Below are 24,000 nucleotides of genomic sequence, written 5' to 3' on the forward strand. Positions count from 1 at the left end.
GTAAAAATGACGGTAAAAAAAAAAGTCGCCAGAATTTTACCGTAAAAAAAAACAAACCAGTGGTACCGTTTTTCTGTTTACAGTAAAACACGGTAAAAACAACAACAACCATAGATTTTACAGTAAAGAAATTGGCTGCTTTTCGCCAGAATTTTACCGTTAAAAATCAGTGGTACCATTTCTTCATTTACAGTAACACCATGAATTCTACTGTATAATTATGGCGACTGAGCTGCCAGCCTAAAGAGTACGTAAAAAAATATATAATGATCAAATGCATATGCAATTGTATAATAATATCATGAGGTGACTCCTTATACATGTATATTAATTTATTACTCATTGTTACAAGCGGCCCTCTGAGGGCAGCCATAACTGCAATGTGGCTGTCAGTTAAACCAAGTTGGACACTGCTGTTTTAGAGGAACATGGTCGAGGGATTAAAAGGTTAAAATATTGCCTATACACTTGATGAAAATTTAGGGTTGGGGACAGTTTGACCCTGGAACAGATGAATGCCGTTTACGTGACTTGCTATGGCAATTATTGTTTCCAAAGAGCAGCTTCTGGATTGCAATCTGGGCTGAAACGTTATACTGTATGACATACTGGGTTATTATAAGCCTGATAACTCTTCATTTGCACACCAGGTGACTAGTTAATGAATATTAGCGCCACTCTACCACATGGTGTAAAACAAGTGAGACTTCTGGCCACTTCATTATGTACACTTGTACTAAATGGTAACAGTACAAGGCAGGTGTTTTGAATATTGTGTATTATTATGTAACAGCAAAAGCTCTCAGTACAATATTATGCAGTGCATTATTCACCACTGCAAACTACAGTACTAATAACAAAAATATTGTTTATCAATATTAGCAAATCATATTAGCAAGATGATTTTGGTCATGGTCAATTCAATTTTGACCATGACAGCTTGGAGAGAAATTGAACCGTGACAGTTTTGAGATGAGAACGTCATGGCTAATGGTAGCAAATGCCCTCTTCCAGTCCAAGAAAACAGCACCAACTACACCCTCCTTGTCCATCTTGGATTTTACATTAAAAAAACAAAAACAAAACACAATTGGCAGTGTCGATGGAATGGTTAGCTCTGAATCCAAAGTGCATAGTGTGTAGTCTGTGCGGCGAGTTGTTAAGACGGGCCAATAGCTGGTCTGCAACACACCCCTCAGCAATCTTTGATACCACGGGCAGAATGCTAGTAGGTCTGTAATTTGCGAACCCATTTGTTTTTCTGACCTAAAGACCGGTGTGGCAATTGCTGGCTTCCAGTCCTTTGGAGACAAAGTCTGTCTAAAGGATGCATTCAATTATTATTTTGGTGATAGGACCAGACAGTGTCTCCCTGTGAGTCTATATATATATATATATATATATATATATATATATATATATATATATATATATATATATATATATATATATATATATATATATATATATATATATATATATATATGTGTATTCATTTATTTATCTTATTTTGATCCACTGTCTGGTACATTTTTCTGATATGTGAAGTAGTTCAAGCGTACACATGTACAAATGCGTACTCACATTTTTATTATGACCCAATTTTTATTCTTGTTATATATTAGACTTTTTATATCCATCAATACACATTATTCTGACTTATTATTTATGTATTTTTCTAATGTTAAATTATCTTGGTTTAGGTCAGTGGTTCTTAACCTGGGTTCGATTATAAAAACGATGTTTTTATAATCTGTTGAGACTGACCAACCTGACTCGTGATGCTGTTGAGGGGCTTGCTGAACAACCTGGGTTTGCTATGTCACTGAAGGGGGTCAGGCAAAGTGGTGACTTTCGAGAAATGCTAGTTTCCTTCCCTGTATGAGTGACGACATTGACATAGATTCCATCCGTTTATCTCCCATGTAACTATGCTTTTAATTTTTACTAGCTTGCTCAAAGAGGGGCGTATTTTAGAAGTGTTGTACTAGTGATAAAGATCTTTTTAGAAGATCTGAAGGGGGAATTGTCGGAGGCAGATATTTACATATATCCGAATTTAAGTTGTACTTCTTCCATTTCTTTGTCATATTTGAAAACAGCTCGTCTTTTCCACTTCTTCTCTTGATGCTCTGTCAGCAAGCAAACTCTGTGTGTTAACCTTGAGTTCTTTGGAATTTATTATGGCTAGGGAGACGTTGTGCTTTTGTTATGGCTAGGGAGGTGGAAGGGAAGAGAGGTTTTTTGGCGTTGGGGAGAGAGACCATTTTGGGTGTGCGGGATAGAAGGTTCTAGGGTTAGACTGGTCTCAATCCAAAATGTATGTTGTCAGAGCTTTGAGAATATATACAACAAAATACCTATTCTGTCTCTGGTGGTTTTTCAACTCAGCTTTAAGTGTCGGAAAGAACTTGGGAGCGAATTGTGACTTGAATTCCCTGGGAGGAACAACTGGTCCAAAACGCAACAATATATATATATATGTTTATTCATTTATTTATCTTATTTTGATCCACTGTCTGGTACATTTTTCTGATATGTGAAGTAGTTCAAGCGTACACATGTACAAATGCGTACTCACATTTTTATTATGACCCAATTTTTATTCTTGTTATATATTAGACTTTTTATATCCATCAATACACATTATTCTGACTTATTATTTATGTATTTTTCTAATGTTAAATTATCTTGGTTTAGGTCAGTGGTTCTTAACCTGGGTTCGATCGAACCCTAGGGGTTCGGTGAGTTGGCCTCAGGGGTTCGGCGGAGGTCAAGACACACCCGACTCATCGTGTAAAAAAAAACGTTTCCCTATCGGCGTATTATTTATACGGCAACCGCAGAAGTCACACTGATTTGCAGGTGTGTCATTTGTTGTGAGTTCATGCTCTGTGTTGGTTTTGTTCTTTGAACAAGGTGATGCTAATGCAAGGTTCATTTTGTGCACCAGTAAAAAAACATATAACTTTGTCTTGAATTTGAAAAAAAAAAACATTTTATTTTTCACTAAAGAAGGGTTCGGTGAATGCGCATATGAAACTGGTAGGGTTCGGTACCTCCAACAAGGTTAAGAACTAGGGCTGTCCGATAATGGCTTTTTGCCGATATCCGATATTCCAATATTGTCCAACTCTTTAATTACCGATACCGATATAAACCGATACCGATATCAACCGATATATACAGTCGTGGAATTAACACATTATTATGCCTAATTTGGACAACCAGGTATGGTGAAGATAAGGTACTTTTAAATAAAATTAATAAAATAAAATAAGATAAATAAATTTAAAAAAAATTATTGAATAAAAAAGAAAGTAAAACAATACAAAAACAGTTACATTGAAACTAGTAATTAATGAAAATTACCGGTAGTAAAATTAACTGTTAAAGGTTAGTACTATTAGTGGACCAGCAGCACGCACAATCACGTGTGCTTACGGACTGTATCCCTTGCAGACTGTATTGATATATATTGATATATAATGTAGGAACCAGAATATTAATAACAGAAAGAAACAACCCTTTCGTGTGAATGAGTGTAAATGGGGGATGAAGGTTTTTGGGGTTGGTGCACTAATTGTAAGTGCATCTTGTGTTTTTTATGTTGATTTAATTTAAAAAAAAATAAAATAAATAAACGATACCGATAATAAAAAACCGATACAGATAATTTCCGATATTACATTTTAACGCATTTATCGGCCGATATTATCGGACATCTCTATTAAGAACCTCTGGTTTAGGTGATTTATAATAGTAATGCCACTGTCAAAGCATGGGGATATTGCACTACTTAATGGAATGTTGACAAAAAATATATATATACTGTATATAGCCAATATTTCAGAATACAGTATTTCTGTAATGTTAAATTATTCTGATGCACATCTTATAACTGCTACCATTGATTGTTTCCTTGATAGAAAAAAATATAAGAAGTATAATGGACAGCCAGGGGCAGCACGGTGGAACAGGGGTCAGTGCGTCTGCCTCACAATAAGAAGGTCCTGGGTTCGATCCTGCGCTTGGCATCTTTCTGTGTGGAGTTTGCATGTTCTCCCCGTGACTGCGTGGGTTCCCTCCGGGTACTCCGGCTTCCTCCCACCTCCAAAGTCATGCACCTGGGGATAATTTGAGTGGCAACACTAAATTGGCCCTAGTGTGTGAATGTGAGTGTGAATGTTGTCTATCTGTGTTGGATGAGATAGCGACTTGTCCAGGGTGTACCCCGCCTTCCGCCCGATTGTAGCTGAGATAGGCTCCAGCACGCCCGCGACCCCGAACGGGACAAGCGGTAGAAAATGGATGGATGGAATGGATAGCCAGTTTTTTTGAACGGCTCTAATTAGAGAGGAACGGCTCCTCTAGATCCGGGTACCTTCTAAGAGCCATGAATCCCTACTCTACTTTGAAGTTACCCGAATGGCTTTCCTGTGAACGTTGCTCCTTCCCGTGGCTCTGCTGTCCGACATCATCCGGGAGCCTTTTCGGCTTTGTAACCCCGTGAAGCTGCCTGTGTATCTGGAGCTCTGGAAGTGTCGCTGCATCCCCGAAGTGGAATTCTTCATCGCTCTGGAGGAGCTAGCAAACAAGCAACACAACGGTCAGGTTAGCATATATGTTATATATCCATGTACAATTCACAAGACATACGCGGTTAGGGTAGAGCTGTTTTTCCTCATCTTTTCTGTCTTTTTTGTTGGTTTGTTTAAAACACAAAACACATGCAACCTAGTTGTGTCGTAAGTGGACTTGTCCGTAGAACACTTTTGTGTACACTTGTTGCCGCGGCAACCACATTTTACGACACATCAAAAAAGACGAAAACAGGAAGTAAAAACAATTGTTAGACACAACGTTTTTTGTTTTTTTTTAACTTTTAGCGTTGTTTGAAACAAATAAATACGCGCCACAGAAGTGTAGCGCAACATATGTGTTATAGCACATATAATATGGATTTGACAGAGTCCTGTCAAACCGGAAAACAGACCGGAAGAGCTTTATCCCGCAATGTCATTCTTTTCCACGCTGTATTACCGTTAAGGTGACATAAAAAAAACAACTTGTGTTATTTATTTTATTACATATTCTATAGTCCCGAGTTAGGTTATTGTCGGAAAATGTTTTAGTTTGATTTTATTCTGCCACAATTTTTTAAGAGGTGGGATTTCCCTTGCTTCTATTTTGGCCTTCAAGTCTGTGACGTCATTTTCTGTTCAATACGTCATCTACGTAGGGTGATTCTGAACAGCCCTGTGCGCGGTCCTGACCAAAATATAATTTTATGGCGCATAAAGCACTGTCATTCATGTTACAATGCCTATAATTTTTCTTAGATGTCGTTTTAATTGCATATGCAACGATGTTTCTGCATTCTGCCTGTAATTCGATAGCTTTATAATGTTCTTTCTCTCAACGGTGACGAACTTTCTTTTATACAGTATTTACCCTATTCCACCACATGACGTCGCCAGAGACCATATTTAAAGCACTATCTGGTAATTGTCCATTCACTTCTAACGGACCGTTTCAATACTCCAAGTACATTTGTTTTGTAACATTATGTACAGTGTATTATATTTTATATACATGTATATATTATGTTAATTTTTTTTTTTTTTTAGCATTCTTTGTATTTGTTCCTTATGGACCACACTCCCACGTGCACAACAAACTATTCGTCCAATCTTAAACCAGTCAAATGTGCCTGAAAAGTCTCTCTGTGCTCTACTCTGTAACAAATTAAAATAAAATAAAATAGAACAAAAATGGATACGAAGGTCTTGGGTTCGATCCTGGGCTTGAGATCTTTCTGTGTGGAGTTTGCATGTTCTCCCTGTGACAGCTTCCTCCCACTTCCAAAAACGTGCACCTGGGTATAGGTTGATTGGCAACACTAAACGGGTCATAGTGTGTGAATGTGAGTGTGAATGTTGTCTGTCTATCTGTGTTGGCCCTGCGATGAGGTGGCGACTTGTCCAGGGTGTACCCCGCCTTCCGCCTGAGATAGGCTCCAGCACCCCCCGCGACCCCGAAACGGACAAGCGGTAGAAAATGGATGGATGGAAATGGTAACTTGAATAAATAATAGTTTTAGAATTGACATTGTACATGCCAATATAAAAGTGTTGTTACAATATTTTGGACTAACAAAAAACAGGACTTTTAGTACTCATATTTTTGCAACACAATCCAATGGTTTTCAATGGTGTTTTTTTGTAATGTTAACAGATATTTTTTAATAGTAACTCTTGGAATGTGACATAGTTAATTTATTTAGGGAGGAGAACAGGTGTTGGCCATAAGGTATAGTTCCTCATTAACTATGTATTACATTACATGGATTAAATTGTGTATATTTGTAAAAGATAGCCACCTAGAAACTATTGATATTGTTTTTATGTTTGTAACGTTTTTCATTCATTAGTGTTAATTCTTTAGAGGAAACCCTAATTATCTTTGGACTAATAATGTAAAGCTATTATTGACAATTTCATCACAAGTGTTGGTATGACAATAACGTTTCTTAAACCATTTAAGACAAGAATGCCCTCAAGTAATGTTTGATTATAATTATTATTATTTTTTAAATTCATAGTGTTTTTTTAATTGTTGTATTTATGTTTGTTAATTGTCATATGTAAACTTTTGTCAAAGATATTGGATTGAAAAAAAAATTTGGTTTGCATATTCAATTGTTCAATAAAAACAAACAAACATATCTACAAATATTTTTTTTAAATGTGCTGATTGATATTTTTGTATCTCTTTCTTTGCTGCAAGGTTTTTATTGGACAATAAATCAATATATAGTCACAATTAAGGCACTTCCAATACATATTTTTCAAATATCTACCAGGTTGAGCAAGCAACATCCTTATACAAACAAAACATTTTTTTCAAGAAAGTACTAGTAAAATACAATACAAAAATGTTTAAATAAAAAATAAAATAAAAAATTAGGCTCATCTAAAACAACTTACATTAATCCAATAAAGACAACTATTTAATGGCTACTCCCATTTTCCACGATTTGATTAATAATTTAAAATAATCTAATGGGAGAATTTTGGCTCCACTTGAAGAAATACACTTATGTATGAACAATTTAGTTTGCTACATAATATATGTATACATTTTATATATTTAAAAAAAAAATTTTTTTTTTTTTTTTTTTTGTGTATCAAGGATTTCCGGTTACTTGACCTTTCTGCATCATGTGACCGTGACGTCACAGTCCCATCCTTCCTCCTCCTCTTCCAATCATTATCCCCCTCCTCCCAGGGATTACGCGGTGCCTGTGCGCCTTTTAGAGCCGTGGAACAACCGCGACGTTTACCACCAAATCTCGGTCGCCTTAAAGGTGAAAAAGCCACGAAAAAATGTCCGCCAGCTCGGCTTTCAACGACGAGAAAGGGGGCTCCTCCAGCGTCGGGGAGCCCGAATATGGCCACGACCCGGCAAGCGGAGGGATCTTCTCCTCGGACTATAAGAGGTACGTGTTCACCTGTGTAGGTGCTGATGTAAAGTGGGAGAACATGCATCGTGTTCTTTCCACACTTTAATAAATGTGTTTATATTATGAACAAACGTGTTCGAATGTCAACATCTGGCGTGAATCGAGCTAGCTTCGAATGGCCGCCTTTCCTGTCGGAGGGAGTCTTGGTCTGGTCGTGATTTGGTTTGCTGGTGCGCGTGAGCACTAACGTTGTTCCGGTGCCAGCGTGACCTTCTCGAAGATTCGACAACAAAACAACATGATTGATGTTTACATGTTATCACAAGGCGTGGAAGATGACACTTGTATTGCTGGGATAACCTCAAATAGGCCCTCGGCTCCATCTTTTTTTCAGCACCACCCCTACTGGACAGCGCGAGAGACACGCTCATTGGTCACGTGATTTTCCCCACTCTTTTCAAAATACTCTCGTTTAGTACTAAGCTATACGAAGGGATGAACAATTGCCAAAAGGTGAGAAATAACGCGAATAAACTGGAACTGTGGCAAAACCCAGGCAATTGTATAATGGGAAAGTAGGAAAAAACGCATGTGTTCTTTTCAACCACTAGAGGGAGCTCATTCCATGCTGATGACAGAGTTTGATGCGGGGAGTGGAGGCTTTACTGTTGGCATCTGACATAGCTTACATGGCACTTCTGTCTAATTGCGACTGAATTGCAGAGATGTGTTTGCAGACAGTTTGCCTGCACAGTGAAGACACTCTGACTGGTCAGCTGTTCACTTTCTTCTTCTCGTCCTGAATGAATTCTCTGATTCCCAACATGAAGAAGTTTAAACATGCTGATGACTGTCATCAGGGCCATGGGTGAGCTGGAACCTATTCCAATCACAGGACACATAATAGAGAAACAACTATTCACACTTATGGATCCCACACAAAAATTGTAGAATATGCTTTAAGAAATAAAAAAGGCTTTTTGCCGATATCCGATATTTCGATATTTTCCAACTCTGTAATTACCGATACCGATATCAACCGATATATGCAGTCGTGGAATTAGCACATTATTATGCCTAATTTGGACAACCAGGTATGGTGAAGATAAGGTACTTTTTTTTTAAATTTATAAAATAAGATAAATAAATTAAAAACATTTTCTTGAATAAAAAAGAAATTAAAACAATATAAAAACAGTTACATAGAAACCAGTAATTAATGAAAATTTATCGAATTAACTGTTAAAGGTTAGTACTATTAGTGGACCAGCAGCACGCACAATCATGTGTGCTTACGGACTGTATCCCTTGCAGACTGTATTGATATATATTGATATATAATGTAGGAACCAGAATATTAATAACAGAAAGAAACAATCCTTTTGTGTGAATGTGTGTGAATGAGTGTCAATGGGGGAGGAAGGTTTTTTGGGTTGGTGCACTAATTGTAAGTGTATCTTGTGTTTTTTATGTTGATTTAATAAAAATAAAAAATAAAAATAATTTTAAAAAAAACGATACCGATAATAAAAAAAACGATACCGATCATTTCCGATATTATATTTTAACGCATTTATCGGCCGATAATATCGGCAGGCCGATATTATCGGACATCCCTACATTTGATTATTAGATTTGTTTTTTTACGTACAACTTGATGGATAACATGCTTTAAATTATTTCAAAGTGCGAAGCAAATAATTAAGTATTTATTTTCTCTCTTCTTTTTTTACAAAATATATGTATATAGATATCTGTTTAATATATGTATATATTATTATATTTTTATAATTATATATGTATATATATACACATATATATATGGATGTCGTTGTGGCTTGTGCAGCCCTTTGAGACACTTGTGATTTAGGGCTATATAAATAAACATTGATTGATGATGATTGATTTAGTCTGCAGTTAACACCCTTTTTTTTGTTTTTTTACGTTGATTACATCCTGATATTTTTCACGGGCGTTTGACTCTAGAGCTTACACCGTATTTTAGAGCTGCAACGATTAATTGATTAAATCGATGACTTTGATTAGAAAAAGACTGATTTATATTATGTTGTTGTGTGGATGTGAGTGTGAATGTTGTCTGTCTATCTGTGTTGGCCCTGCGATGAGGTGACGACTTGTCCAGGGTGTACCCTGCCTTCTGCCCGATTGTAGCTGAGATAGGCTCCAGCGCCCCCCGCGACTCCAAAGGGAATAAGCGGTAGAAAATGGATGGATGGATGTTTCAATTAATCATTTAGTGAGTGTAACTCAAAATAATTATCAAATATGGACCGCATAAAAGAAAGTCAAACAAGTTTAATGGAAAGTAAAAGATGGTCAAAGAAGGTAAAATGCAAATAAAAGGTAACTAAAAAGGAAAAGGAAAAGAAAGTTAAACAAGTTGAATAGAAAGTCAAATATGGTAAATTTATTTACAAGATAAATAGAAGGTAAAAGGTATATGGAAGGTAAAACAAGCTAATAAAATAAAATAAAAAGTAAATATTAGATAAAAGAAAGTAAATTAAAGGTAAAACAAGCAAAATGTTATGTGAATCGAAGGCAAACAAGCTAAATAGAAGATAAAACAAGCTAAATAGTAGGTCAAAGAAGATAAAGAGAAGATACAACAAGCTGAATAGTAAGTAAAGAAGGTAAATAAAAGGTAACAAGCTAAATATTATGCAAAAGAAAGTAAATTAAAGGTAAAACAAGCAAAATATTATGTAAATAGAAGGTAAACAAGCTAAATAGAAGGTAAAACAAGCTAAATAGTAGGTCAAAGAAGGTAAATAGAAGGTAAAACAAGCTGAATAGTAGGTAAAATAAGGTAAATAAAAGGTGAATAGAAGGTAACAAGCTAAATATTAGGTAAAGGAATGTAAATAAAATGTAAATAGAAGGTAACACACGCTAAATATTAGGTAAAATAAGGTAAGTAAAAGGTAAAACAAGCTAAGTATTAGAGTAGGACAATTCATCAAATTTAGAATTTTCGATTATGGCTTCTCACTATCTTGAAAATATAATAATCGGAAAAAAGCGATTAATGGGCTGTGCAATGTGGATGCAAATTCCGCAGCTTCTAACAGTAAAACGGAGGAGGGGTGATAAAAGATAATAAAATAAAATAATAATAATAAAAGACAATGTCTACTAGAAGTTTGGGAATTCACCATGGTTGATTTTTTTTTAATTTGAAACTACAAAACTTAAGCTAGGAAGAACAATCCGTCCATCCACAACACATCTCATCTGCTTGTGTTGTTGTGAACGACATCAATGTAACATTATTGTACAAACAGCAGTCGCAACTTCAGAGGCTCGCTCTTTTCTTTTTTCAGCCTCAAGTTGCCTTTATTCGTCAAGCGGAGAAAAACAGCACAGCACACTTCCGCCCTTCACAATAATAGCGTGATGCGCCACATCCGGTCTGACTGTGCTACAGTTTACAAAATAAAGGTTTCAAAAAAATACCTTACACAAGCATAATGTACTTAAAGCACTTATTGATACATTTACACAATTATTATGCTTTGACCTAAAATACTGGTCAAAATTGCACCAATAAAAGTGAGCATTTTTGCATTGACTATTATTAACAAACATGTTATTACATTTTATTTGACACAAAAAGAACACTCTATAGTGGTAAAATAAGTGTAAAAGATATTAAAAAAAAACAGAATAAAAACAAAACGGAAAAACTGAATTTTGTTTTTTATATTGCTGTTATTTAATATTACTATTATAATTTTACTTGCTGTGGTTTATTCGTTGCATATAAATTTTTTTAAACTATATTTAAAGTTGAGTTTTAGTGGTACAATAAATACTCATGTTTTCAAATTAATGAATACTTGTGTTATTAATCAGGATTACAATATAAATAAAAAATAATTGTGATTATCATTTTCGCCATAATCGTCCAGCCCTACTAAATAGTAGGTAAAAGAAGGTAACTAAAAGGTAAATAAAATATAAATGGAAGGTACTGTATATCAATGGTAAACAAGCTAAATAAAAGGGTAAAAGATGGTAAAACAAGTTAAAGAGAAGGTAAAAGATGGTAAAAGAAGGTAACATGTGAACAAAGGTATATTAAAAGGTAATACAAGGTACATAAGGTAAAAGAACGTACAATGTGTTATTTAGAAGTTAAACTGGTAAAAGGTAAAAAAATAAAAAGAAGGTACAATAGAAGGTAAAATAAGGTAAATAAACGAATGGAAGGTAAATTAAAGGTTAAACAAGCTAAATAAAAATTAAATGAAGGTAAATAAAAGGTCAAACAAGTTAAATAGAAGGTAGAAGAAGGTGATGAAGGTTATGGCAAGCAGAAACATATTTGCATTTTTAACTAAAGCTATAAAGCGTGTTTTTTCTAAATACTCAATTAATCCAACAAACAAATCATTAGGCGATTACTAAAATAATCGATAGCTGTATTTGGAGTATTAGCTAGTATTGCTTGTATTCCGTCTCGTGACGTGAAAAACAGCGGTGGTCAACCAAGCCAAGATGACTGCTGTCCAGCAAGCAGCACGCAAACTCTCTGAGTACGCAAGAGGCCTCGATCTTTCTGTAAAAGCAGATACGAGCAAAAAAAAAAAAATCTAACTATGCAATGGAATAGATCCCTATACTTTATTAAAAAAAAGATTTCTCGAGTGATATCAAGGACTATCCATCGGTGGAGTTCCCAGACATATCGAACTGGTGCTCCAGACATCATTTTACACGACAACATCATTTTACACGACAAAACCGATGCAAACTTGGAAAAGCATGGAGATAAGCAACTTCTTTTTGTGGGGCTGGGTCAAAGAAATTGGTATCGAGACTCTCCCAGATACATCTAGCATTATTTTTGCTCGGGTAATGTTGCATTTCATGATTTAACTTCGCATCTACAGCCATGTTTGTCGCCTTATTGTTGTTGCACACGCCGTTTACGAGTACGCGCCTTTTTCCCGTCAACATTGTGTATGTGCTTAATTTATGATTGGTAAAAGCAACATTTTTTTGGTTTTGCTTATATTTTATGTCTTTTATTTAGACTTGCCGAGATTGAGCTTCACGAAACACCTGTAGCAAAGATGTGTTTTCAGAAATACAAAGGAGTATCAATATATTACTTAAATGGGAAACAGTAAACGTTAAAAGTATATCAAACAAACCTTTAACGAAGTGATCACTGCAAACTCGGGCATTCTTCTACTCGGCTCCTTCGGACTGGAGTGCGTCTTTCCAAAAATCTTGCACTCTTCCGCCCTTCTTGACTACCTCTCGAGGAACTCTGAAGACGCGTATATTATTTTCGTGATTTGAAGGGTTCATACAGCCGATAACAACTAAATGGCGCCTAGTACCATTGAGAACAGACCACCACGCATATTTAATGAGCCAGACGTGATAATGTCATGTAAATGCAAGCAATACTTAACTACTCACTGTTTGCTGTACAACAACAAACAATAATGTGCATTCATTTTATAACATTCCAATGTTAAATTGTATTTTTTTAGAATATGCCACAGGCGAATAGAACCTAAAAGGAACACCTGCTGTATGAAAGAATATATTGAGTCTGCGGCAGACAAGAATAAATCTGACGGAGCTGTTGCAAATCATCACAGGACTACTCATTTTCTTCCCACTGGGTGAGAGAGAGAGCAAGAGAGAGAGGCAGGGTGGTCCTCATCACGATGCTGCCGAGAGCGCTGAGTCACGTAAGATGATGCAAACGGAGGCTGAATGTTGAAAAGCTGTGACCGTCTTTATAAGTGAGATGATTTAGGGCTGCTTGAAAGCGTCTGTTGGCTGGAAGGGCGAGGTCTATGGCCTGTGAAATGATGAGGAGGTGGAGCGCTGATGGCGAGGAGGGGGTTAGTGTCAACGTGGCGGCGTGTCATTATGCGAGAGCATCTTTGTGTGTGTGTGTGTGTGTCAATGACTGAGCGACAGGGAGAGGCCGGCGCTGCAACAGTGAGCACGTGAGCAGCGGGAGGGGTCGCCATCGCAGATTCCCCGCCCCTCTGTGACCAGCATCTTTTTTATGGCGGCTCAGTCGGACGCAGCAACATCAGCGGCAGAAAGATCCTGCTGGATTCGGATTACCGTGGCCCGTCACCACGGAGACATCTATCTTTGCAGGAGCTGGAGCGTTTCTGGCGTCTTCCCTGCATCAAATGTCCACGCCGGATACATTTAATCATAAATTAGTACTTGTAACATTCTAGCGGCTCGGGAAAGAGGAGCCGCAGCCTTTTTCAGAACACTCCCTCTCTACACTTCGCCTGCTCGAACGGGATCCTACAGGTCACGTCAGATCTTTTGGCAAAGTTTTGAAAGGATGACCGCCATGCAGAAGCTGCTGCAGCTGCCCGTGAACGCTGTTAATATGGTGAAGACGGTGCAGAGTCAAGTGCAGGGGCTGGAGGAGGACAAGAGCCCCGTGCTGACCCCCGACGGCGCCCAGCAGACCTGGTACAGCGCCTTGAGGCCCGACGAGCTGCGCCACCTGCGCTCGGGGGGCGACGGAGGACGAGATCACGAGGAACGAGCGCCGCTGGAGGACGGCGGGAGTTCTCAAAGTCAACCTTTGCGGTAGGATGGAAATGTAAAACAAGTCAGAGGTTCCCTGCAGGCCCCAGGACATAGAACACAGTCCAAAAGTCTAATAATGGAATTAATCTGTTCCAAAGTCAGTTTGGCAGTTTGCCCTCCCGCCTTACGAGGGCATCGGTTGCTAACCTAAATTTGCTTGTGATGCATATGCTGATTTTAGGTATCCTTTGAATATCAAAGCTGGGAATGTCAAAACGCTTCGGAATCATGCAAATGCATTTTCATACTAACTTGCTTTCCGTGCAATACAACTCATCTTTTTCCAGGTGGAGGGTCGCGTTGATCTCGTATCAGGTAACTCGAGCCCTGGGGTGCTCCTGTGGTTAAATAATTCAGAGCTGTTTGTAGCTCCAAAATTAAAGAAGGAAGAGTTCGTGTCGAATTACTGCTGGGTCTTTGGGCAGAAACCCAAGTCTCTTTTTCCATGAGGCTTCTAAACGTGTTTATTTGATTTGCTAGTTATTATTATTATAGTCATGGTGTTCGTACTCTTTCAATTAGGCCACAAGAACCGGTTCCTCCTCAAACAGTCCATACAGATCATCGCCTAGCAAGTCCAGCCATGCTTGTAAATTCATTAGAAGGAGCCATTAAACAAATGAGCTTTGGTTGGGTAGTTCGTGTTCGTGTGTCCACTGTTCTGCTGAGATGTTTTAATCCAAGATGTCTGGTCACTGGAGCCCCAGTAGAAACTAACGCCTGCAGGAAATCTTTTCGTTGCACCTTTGGTTGCCGTGGAAACTGGTTTGTGGAACGCTACAGTATTTAATTATTCCTGAAGATGGAATTGAATGAGGCTGGTTGTGGTCTACTAACAGCCCTGATGTTGGAGTGTGTCTGTGGGTATTGTTGCCTTCCCCAAAAATGTTCCCAAGTTGTAAGCGTACAATTGTCCAAAATGTCCAGTTCAGGGGCGACAAATGTGTCCATCGTAACAATGTTGTCCACATAGTCCACAATAGATATATACATTTTTTTTTACCAGTGTCATGCCTTTGGCCTTGCCATTTTCTTCCGGGCAGAAGGGTGGCGTGGGTGTGTGAAGAATCAAGGATGACGCCAGTGATGACCGTTGAACAATAGCTTCTTAATTGAGAAGCGAGCATCACTATAGGTTCTGCAGCACCTGGAGAAGATTTAGCCAAATGACGACTCTCTCCCCTCATGGGGAAGCCAGACAACGAGCTCTTATAGACCGAAATTATGTCATCTCAATTTGTTAGGTTCATGGTACTGGAGTTGACTTCCCCTTGACCGTGTAAAGGCATGTTTGTGTATGTGAGTGTTCCCTAAGCCAGTGTTTTTCAACCTTTTTCTGAGCCGAGGCACATTTTTTTCATTGAAAAAATTCTGAGGCACACCACCAGCAGAAAACATAAAAAAATGAAACTCAGCAACCGATATTGACAATAAAAAGTCGTTCTCGCAATTGTTTGATATGAATTTAAACCATAACCAACCATGCATCACTATAGCTCTTGTCTCAAAGTAGGTGTACTGTCACATCGTGCTGTGACTTATTTTGAGTTTTTTGGTGTTTTCCTGTGTGTAGTGTTTTAGTTCTTGGTCTTGCGCTCCTATTTTGTTGTTGATTGTCATGTCATTTACTTTGTGGACGCTGTCTGCTCCACAAGGTGTAAGTCTTTGCTGTCGTCCAGCATTCTGATTTTGTTTACTTTGCAGCCAGTTTAGTTTTAGTATTGCATAGCCTTCCCTAAGCTTAAATGCCTTTTCTTAGCGGCACTCACCTTTTGTTTATTTTTGGTTTAAGCACTAGATACCTTTTTACCTGCAAACCATTGTCGTTGTTCCCGACATCTACAAAGCAATTAGCTACCTGCTGCCACCTACTGAATTATTACTAAGTATTACACGGTTACTCTGCCGAGCTCTAGACAGCACAGACACTCAACGACACATTTGCGGATTATAATTACTGGTTCGCAAAAAATATTTTTAACCCAATTAGGTGAAATTACATAAGCTCCCACGGCACACCAAACAAAATCTCACGGTACAATAGTGTGGCGTGGCACGGTGGTTGAAAAACACTGCCCTAAGCGTCTGGCTTAGGCCATAACTAACTGGTACCGGCCCTCACAGGAAACTGTCCGGACAACGGCATACCATCGACAGATTTACTAAGCCTTTCTCTGTTGAAATGTATGCGATCCACCTTTGCATGTCACACTTAATGGCCATATTTTATTACCTGCCCACAATGATGGGCCGCTGTTTAACAGAACTGGCTGTCTGCTTGCTCTCAGGAATGTGGATTTCCACAATCTGAAAAAACATGTTATTTCGTATTACAGTAGATACTACACTAGTCTTGGCACAAACCACATATATGTAGATATTTTCTGTCTCTCCCTCTGTCAGACACGACGACCTGAAGGAGATGCTCGACAGCAACAAAGACTCGCTGAAGCTGGAGGCCATGAAACGCATCGTGGCCGTGAGTAATAATCTTTTCCGTGTTGGAGGAGCCCAAAAAAGCTGTCCTGAAACTACACTGAGAGCCTTAAAGGGGACATATTACGCAAAACCAAACCTCACCTGTTGGTACCTGTTTTTATGTATTTAGGATCGCCATAAACCCAAAATTTTAAAACAAACCATGGAGGCATGGCGGAGATATTTTTTAAAGATCTTCCCTTTTTCCAAACTTGTTCCAAACAAGCCGTTTGGAATTTGAAACTTGAGTGAAGTAATTTGCTTTAGTTACGTCAGCGGATATATGGTAGAGATTTACCTGAAGCGCTTTGCTAGAGTGCGCCATTTTTATTTAGTTGTAGTCCGACGTTATAGTTACCAGTGATGGGCAGTAACAAGCTACATGTAGCTAAGTTACGTAGCTTAAGTATATTTCTAGAACTAGATTTAAGAACTCCTTTATTCCGCACTCCATCCAGCTGTTTAATCACTCGCCACACAGCAAGAGATGATATCTGTCTATTACCTGACACCTTCTATGTTAGCTACCTCTCTTTGTTTATAATGTCTATTTTCTGCTGGATCTACTCTCTATTTTATGCTGCAGCTGTTACATATACTGTAATATTGTACATGGTAATTGTTATATATTGTATATATGATATAAACATAATATATCAGTATATATCATATACTGTACATATATTATGTAAATATTACATATGTTATATTTTATATTGCTACTATGGTACATTTTTAGTGTATTTTATACCTGCATTGTTCTTTCCATCCTTACACTTTCCATCCTTTGTAACTGAGCTAATGTGTGGAACAATTTCCCTTGTGGATCATTAAAGTTTGTCTAAAGTCTAAGTCTAATTTCCCAGTAGCTTGGCGGTAGTCTTTTAGCAAAAAGCGTTTGCTGTAGTTTAGTTACTTTTAGACCCATGTAGTGAGGTAGTTTACATCAAAGCTACAAAGAGAGAAAATGGGGTGCAAATTCAGGCCAAAAAAATATAGACAATACAATGACCTGGATGAATGAGAACATCCATACATAAGGAGAAAATCCATGATGATTGGTTACTGTTCTTACGATGAGTCACAATTGGCTAAGGTTAGGGCGAAACATTACCGACTGGCCAATCAGAGGCAAGATAAGGCGGGCCATTCAAACCAGGACGCGAAATCACAACACACACGCACTCATGTCACATGATGACGAGGGAGTCGGAGACAGAAGGACGCTTTAAGCTGACTGCTCAAAAAAAAGAAACATACTTGAAAATGGCAGAGGGATTCTCTCCTACAGATTAGACTTTTCCTCGAGTGATGAAGATGACATGCAGGAAACCCACAATATTGCGTTTCCTTGGCCATATTTAGACAAATGTATGCATTTAGAGAAATCAATGGCCAAAACCTTAATTTTTAGTTGTTTACTCTGTAAACCAAAATCATAACTGCTCTCTTCATCAATGACGTGGAACACAAATTTAGGAACACACATTAAGGTCATTGTTTTTTTGACATTTTAGGGGTGGGCCAAAGAAAAGGCAATCCAAATAAATACATACAGTGGGGTGTGGGAATTCCTACAGGTAGTTGTAGGGCATACTTGCCAACCTTGAGACCTCCGATTTCGGGAGATGGGGGTGTGGGGTGTGGAGGGCGTGGTCTGGGTGGCGCGGGGCATGGTTAAGAGGGGAGGAGTATATTGACAGCTAGAATTCACCAAGTCAAGTATTTCATACATACATACATACATACATACATACATACATACATACATACATACATACATACATACATACATATATATATATATATATATATATATATATATATATCCTGAAAATATGCAAACAAAATTGTGTTTAGATAATTGATACTTCAAACTTGCATAAATAAATATTAAGGAATATAACAACTTGGCTTCTGAGAGCTTCAAAATGTAATGAATAAAATGCTAAAGCGGTTGATAAACAAGCAATTATTTTAATAATTAAATATGGTAATTTTAAATGAATTATTATGATCATTTAAAATTAATTATTTCAAATATGTTTATTTTAATGTATAATTCTATGATTGGATGTAATAAGGAGTCAGGAAAAAATACAAATAAAAATACAATTAATTTTGATGTTTTAGCAAAATATAGTAAACATTTATTTTTATTTTTATTTTTTTTAAATTAATAAATATATTTTTTTTTAGGTAAGATAAACATAATAATACAATTTATCTCTAGTCTGGATGATTTAGTTCTTGTCACCCTGTTGTCCTCCTGTTGTGAAAAAAGGTTGTCCTCACTCAGGTACGCATGGAGCTGTAGGGGGCGTGGCCTCCAGCTCCGGCTGAAAATCGGGAGACTTTCGGGAGAATATTTGTCCCGGGAGGTTTTCGGGTGAGGCGCTGAATTTCGGGAGTCTCCCGGAAAATTCGGGAGGGTTGGCAAGTATGTTGTAGGGTGTCCCCAGCTAAATGACAGATAGTTGATAGTAATGGTGTCACAATACGTTGTTGGTGACGAACCCCAAGATGCAGAGATGGCAGGCTTTGTCCAGGAAAACATGATTTAATGCTCATAAAATAAAAGTAAAAACACAAACCAGGAACTATGAATAGCCAAAACAGAAAACAGGAACCAGCAAACAGAAACAACTGGAAACAGCTAATGGCTAACAAGAAAACACGAAACAAAAGAGCTCGGAGAAAGCAAACTACAAATAGCTAACAGGAACAGCTTACCGCTACGACGACAGGTATAAGGACAAGTAGTTGCACGACAGGTAGTAACTGTAACGTTTCGACAGGTAGGAATGACAATAATCCAGCGCAGAGTGGAGGACAAAGCAGGTTTAAATAGCAGCTGGCTGATTGACACCAGGTGTGGCCCGGTGCCAATCAGCCACAGCTGAGGGGGAAAAGCACTCAGGGAGACAATCAGGAAATAACCAAAATAAGAGTGCTGACAGGAACTAAAGACAGGAAACAAACACAAACGCAGAGGAAAAACTAAGACATAGCCAGACTGTCAGGGACAAGCCTGACAAATGGACCCTTATTGAGTCCATTTGTACACTCTCAATTTCATGAACATTGATATTATACATGTGGGCCCATAGATAGAAATGCTGTTAAATGTAGCTTTGATGTAGCAAGCTACTTTTGCCGTGTAGCTTGTTACAATTCTCCGGGGATAGCTTCTCCTGTAGCTTAGCTACATTTAATCGAGAGTAACTTGTAGCTTAGTTTACTGCATTTTCCAAGTAGCTTGCCGATCACTGATAGTTGCTAAGTTCCTTCTGTTTCACTATCTTCTTGTTGTGGGGCAGACTGGCTCGTATATGCACATGCAAGCTAAAATACTTTGCTGTTTCTAATACAAAGTAGCGTATATTTCAAACTTACATGTGTCAGTAGAATCCATATGGAAGGTCTAAAAAATTACAACATGGCTGACGGGGTGAAGACGCAGTCAAAGGGGGCTTGTCCTCGAGGAGGGGCTCCGGGATGTAAATGAGACCGCCCACAAAATGCTGCATTCTGAAGAGACAGTCAGAAAGCGGCTTAGGAATGGTCTGTAAAACATAATCTATGCAGCATTTTGACCAAAGCACCACCATTACATGTTGTGCAGACCACAAGCAAGTGTTTTAAATATAGAAAAAAAATCATAAAGGGAGCATAAACTGCAACAGGAAGAGCACTGTCGGTGGTGAAATAATCATAACACAGTTACTCTTTTCTCAGCTAGTGTCCGTGCAGGAGCCGAAGTAGAAAATATATAAAAGTCCAAATCCTCTCTGCTGTGATGTCACATTGCACAATGCTGAGTTTGTGCCTTTGTGCTTCTTATCCTCCCCACAGATGATTGCTCGAGGTAAAAACGCATCAGACCTTTTCCCCGCCGTGGTGAAAAATGTGGCTTGTAAAAATATTGAGGTATGCATAATTTCCCCTCTCCACCCCCTCTGTGTAATGTATGCACCGTCTTATCACATTTTTACAGCCTCGTGTGGTATGGCTTTATCTCACCTGAATGAAATAGCAATTTCCTTCCACCTCTTTTTGCCGTGAATCAAAGCACTTTATCTCCTCCTGTCTCCCTCTGGGCTTCATCCAGGTGAAGAAGCTGGTCTACGTTTACTTGGTGCGTTATGCCGAGGAGCAGCAAGACCTTGCGCTGCTCTCCATCTCCACCTTTCAGCGAGGCTTGAAGGTAGAGCACAAAATCCACCGTTGGTTTGTCAAGCAATGTTATCAAGAGTTAAGAAGAAAGTGTAAGCACTCAGAGCGCAGACCTCCGCGAGACCCTACTTCCCAATAGTAAAGGAAGTACCTCTTGTTCATTATCCTATTTCTGACATTTCCTGAAAGTTTAAACAAAATCCATGCATATCTTTTTTGAGTTATTGTGGAATGAAAGAAACAGAGTGAACATTCTTGTCAGTCTTCCGCTGTCTTTGTCTCTGTGAGGACGCTGCAGCATACAAACTAAAGCGTAAGGTAACGTAATAGAATGAGACTCAAAATCTAATCAGTTGTTCCTTATCCCGTTTCGGACATTTCCTGAAAATTTGCCCATAACAGAGTTATTTTGCTAATTAATTAAACTAACAGATAAACTAACAGCAATGATTACATAATCTCCTGGGGAAGGAAAGTCATCACATGACACGTCTCCCTGTGCTTCTGCAGGATCCCAACCAGCTGATCAGAGCCAGCGCCCTGCGAGTCCTCTCCAGCATCCGAGTCACCATCATCGTTCCCATTATGATGCTGGCCATCAAGGAGGCTGCGTCCGATATGTCGCCGTACGTCAGGAAGACGGCCGCCCACGCCATCCCCAAACTCTACAGGTACACTTTGAGACGGGTATTCCCTATTAACCATGTTAGATAAAAATAAGTGTATACCAACTTTGGAGAGTGGAACTTTGGGAGACAAAAACCTCCTAAATAATCAATATTGCTATGAATTGAAATACTATTTTATTCGTTGAGTCTGCCATTGCTTCTTGGGTGTTCTCAGTTTGGATCCAGAACAGAAAGACCAGCTGATTGAAGTCATTGAGAAACTCCTTGCTGACAAAACCACTGTGAGTTTTTCTTCTCTCTTCTTTCCCCTCACAATTTGATTAATCGAAAAACAATGACAAGCAGAGACTAGGCAAACGTTAGCCTCTCTGTGTTGTTCGGTGACAGGCCCCAATGACCTCGACTAAGTCCACTCGCCGCGTGTTCGAATGATCAGAGGGAGAAGGAACTTTGTCAGACCCTCTTTTTAAGTTACATGTCAGTTACATTTATTTGCATCCACCAAATGACATATACTTACAGAGGCTCTCTGGGTTGTTGTCGACAAACGTCACCGACGTTCATGTGAGGGCAAGAACCCAGAATGTAAAAAAAACTGTCAGTTCTTATAGCCAGTTGGGAGGAATTTCCCAAGGATGGCATATAGCTGTTGACTCTGTCTGTCTCTTTATTGATGACTTTACAAGTCTTGTCTGAGCAAAGTGTTAACCAGAAGAACAAGAAGAAGAAAAAGCCTCGCTTAGCCACTAAATGACTGTGGGAGCCAGCCGTCTGATGGCAGGGCGGTCCTGGGCGAGGGCGAAAAGGTCCGACAGGGGCCTGGTTGATATCTTCTGGGACGCCCAGGTCATCCGGGGACGGCCACGTGGACAGCACGAGCCCCTGGGTGTTGGGCGCATACACGCTCTGACAGCCTGTTAGGCTGGAACGCCGCCATCCATTCTTGCTACATGGCAGAGGAATTGCAGCTTTCCCCTCTTTATTGCAGTGGAAATAGCATTACAACAACCTGCTTTTCGTGAACTGCATCATTTGTGACATACAGTAATGGAACCACTGGATTTGAAGGATGTTCCGGAGGCAGTACCTGTGAAATGCATCTAGATGGCGAGTAGCCACTGGGGAATAAGAGTCCAAGTTTCACATGCGTAAAGGATAAGTAGGAATTTGCTACGCATCTTGTGGTTGTTTTAAAGGGGAACATTATCACAATTTCAAAAGGGTTAAAACCATTAAAAATCAGTTCCCAGTGGCTTGTTTTATTTTTCGAAGTTTTTTTCAAAATTTTACCCATCACGCAATATCCCTAAAAAAAGCTTCAAAGTGCCTGATTTTAACCATCGTTATATACACCCGTCCATTTTCCTGTGACGTCACATAGTGATGCCAATACAAACAAACATGGCGGATAGAACAGCAAGGTATAGCGACATTAGCTCGGATTCAGACTCGGATTTCAGCGGCTTAAGCGAAATTGAAGAAGAAACTGAAGCTATTGCGCCATATCGGTTTGAACCGTATGCAAGCGAAACCGACGAAAACGACACGACAGCCAGCGACACGGGATAAAGCGAGGACGAATTCGGCAATCGCCTTCTAACCAACGATTGGTATGTGTTTGTTTTTAAGTGTTGTAATCTTTTTAAGCTAAATTATTGGGAAACACAGTTTATAATAATTTACGTAAAACCGCGAGTAATGAATAAAGTTTTCATCAACTAATATATTCTGTAGACATAACCTCATCTGCTCTCTTTTCCTGAAAGCTGATCTGTCCAGTTTTGAAGTTGATGTCAGCAGGCCAGGGAAGCTAGGGTCGATATTCTTCTCTTGATCATCTTCTGTGGCATAAGGGACGGTGTGAGCCAAGACATCCAGGGGGTTTAGCTCGCTCGTCTGCGGGAACAAACTGCCGCCATTGCTTGCCGTGCTACCGAGGTCCTTTGTCCCTGAATAGCTCACACACTCCGGCAGATTCAATGGGGGTCTGGCGGCAGATTTCTTTGACTTTATCATTGGAAATGCATCTGCTTTGAGTGTCGCAGGATATCCACACATTCTTGCCATCTCTGTCGTAGCATAGCTTTCGTCGGTAAAGTGTGTGGAACAAGCGACTGACCATTTTCGTCGGCTTTCCCCACACCCTCGTATTTTGAACAAATTTCGTCCAATTTCTTGCCACTTTCGCATCTTTGGGCCACTGGTGCAACTTGAATCCGTCCCTGTTCGTGTTGTTACACCCTCCGACAACACACCGACGAGGCATGATGTCTCCAAGGTACGGAAAACGGTCGAAAAAACGGAAAATAACAGAGCTGATTTGATTCGGTGTTTGTAATGTGTTTGAGAAAATGGCGGATTGCTTCCCGATGTGACGTCACGTTGTGACGTCATCGCTCCGAGAGCGAATAATAGAAAGGCGTTTAATTCGCCAAAATTCACCCATTTAGAGTTCGGAAATCGGTTAAAAAAATATATGGTCTTTTTTCTGCAACATCAAGGTATATATTGACGCTTACATAGGTCTGGTGATAATGTTCCCCTTTAATCTTCACACTCCGCCACACTCTTTGGAGGCGACCGTAAGCATCACAACACTGCTGCAGATGACATGCAACTTCAGGATCCGACGAGCAAAATCGG

At 39.0% G+C, this 24,000-nt stretch overlaps 2 protein-coding genes and 1 long non-coding RNA gene across 17 annotated transcripts in view; 1 reads left to right on the forward strand and 2 right to left on the reverse strand.

Moving 5' to 3' along the window:
- Window positions 1-5,541, reverse strand: part of dnai4 (dynein axonemal intermediate chain 4) — a 29,074-nt gene extending 23,533 nt beyond the window's left edge. Inside the window, exons 1-2 of one of the 2 annotated variants that reach the window (XM_061924925.2) lie at window positions 4,660-5,541; window positions 4,425-4,587 (exon numbers count right to left, since the gene is read on the reverse strand). In XM_061924925.2, the coding sequence (XP_061780909.1) occupies window positions 4,425-4,587; window positions 4,660-4,688 (192 nt within the window). In that variant the 5' untranslated portion in view covers window positions 4,689-5,541. Of the gene's footprint in view, window positions 1-4,424; window positions 4,588-4,659 lie in introns of those variants that run through there. The other variant, XM_061924926.2, reaches the window with a different exon arrangement.
- Window positions 5,542-7,215: 1,674 nt separating this feature from the next.
- The window catches only part of ap3b2 (adaptor related protein complex 3 subunit beta 2), a 62,856-nt gene continuing 46,071 nt past the window's right edge, over window positions 7,216-24,000 (forward strand). For 7 of the 14 annotated variants that reach the window (XM_072911860.1, XM_061924911.2, XM_072911862.1 and 4 more), the window contains exons 1-7: window positions 7,379-7,501; window positions 13,105-14,074; window positions 16,478-16,553; window positions 20,408-20,482; window positions 20,664-20,759; window positions 21,239-21,399; window positions 21,572-21,638. In XM_072911860.1, coding sequence (XP_072767961.1) covers window positions 13,821-14,074; window positions 16,478-16,553; window positions 20,408-20,482; window positions 20,664-20,759; window positions 21,239-21,399; window positions 21,572-21,638 — 729 coding nt within the window. In that variant the 5' untranslated portion in view covers window positions 7,379-7,501; window positions 13,105-13,820. Of the gene's footprint in view, window positions 7,502-13,104; window positions 14,075-16,477; window positions 16,554-20,407; window positions 20,483-20,663; window positions 20,760-21,238; window positions 21,400-21,571; window positions 21,639-24,000 lie in introns of all 14 variants that reach the window. The other 7 variants (XM_072911865.1, XM_072911867.1, XM_072911868.1 and 4 more) reach the window with 6 other exon arrangements.
- On the reverse strand, window positions 14,269-20,749 carry LOC140676707 (uncharacterized). The gene is made up of 4 exons (XR_012048600.1): window positions 20,576-20,749; window positions 19,949-20,083; window positions 16,308-16,381; window positions 14,269-15,221 (listed from the first exon to the last, which is right to left on the reverse strand). It is a non-coding gene; the product is annotated as an uncharacterized lncRNA (long non-coding RNA).

Source organism: Nerophis lumbriciformis, linkage group LG29 (assembly GCF_033978685.3).
Source record: "Nerophis lumbriciformis linkage group LG29, RoL_Nlum_v2.1, whole genome shotgun sequence".
Taxonomy (NCBI): domain Eukaryota; kingdom Metazoa; phylum Chordata; class Actinopteri; order Syngnathiformes; family Syngnathidae; genus Nerophis; species Nerophis lumbriciformis.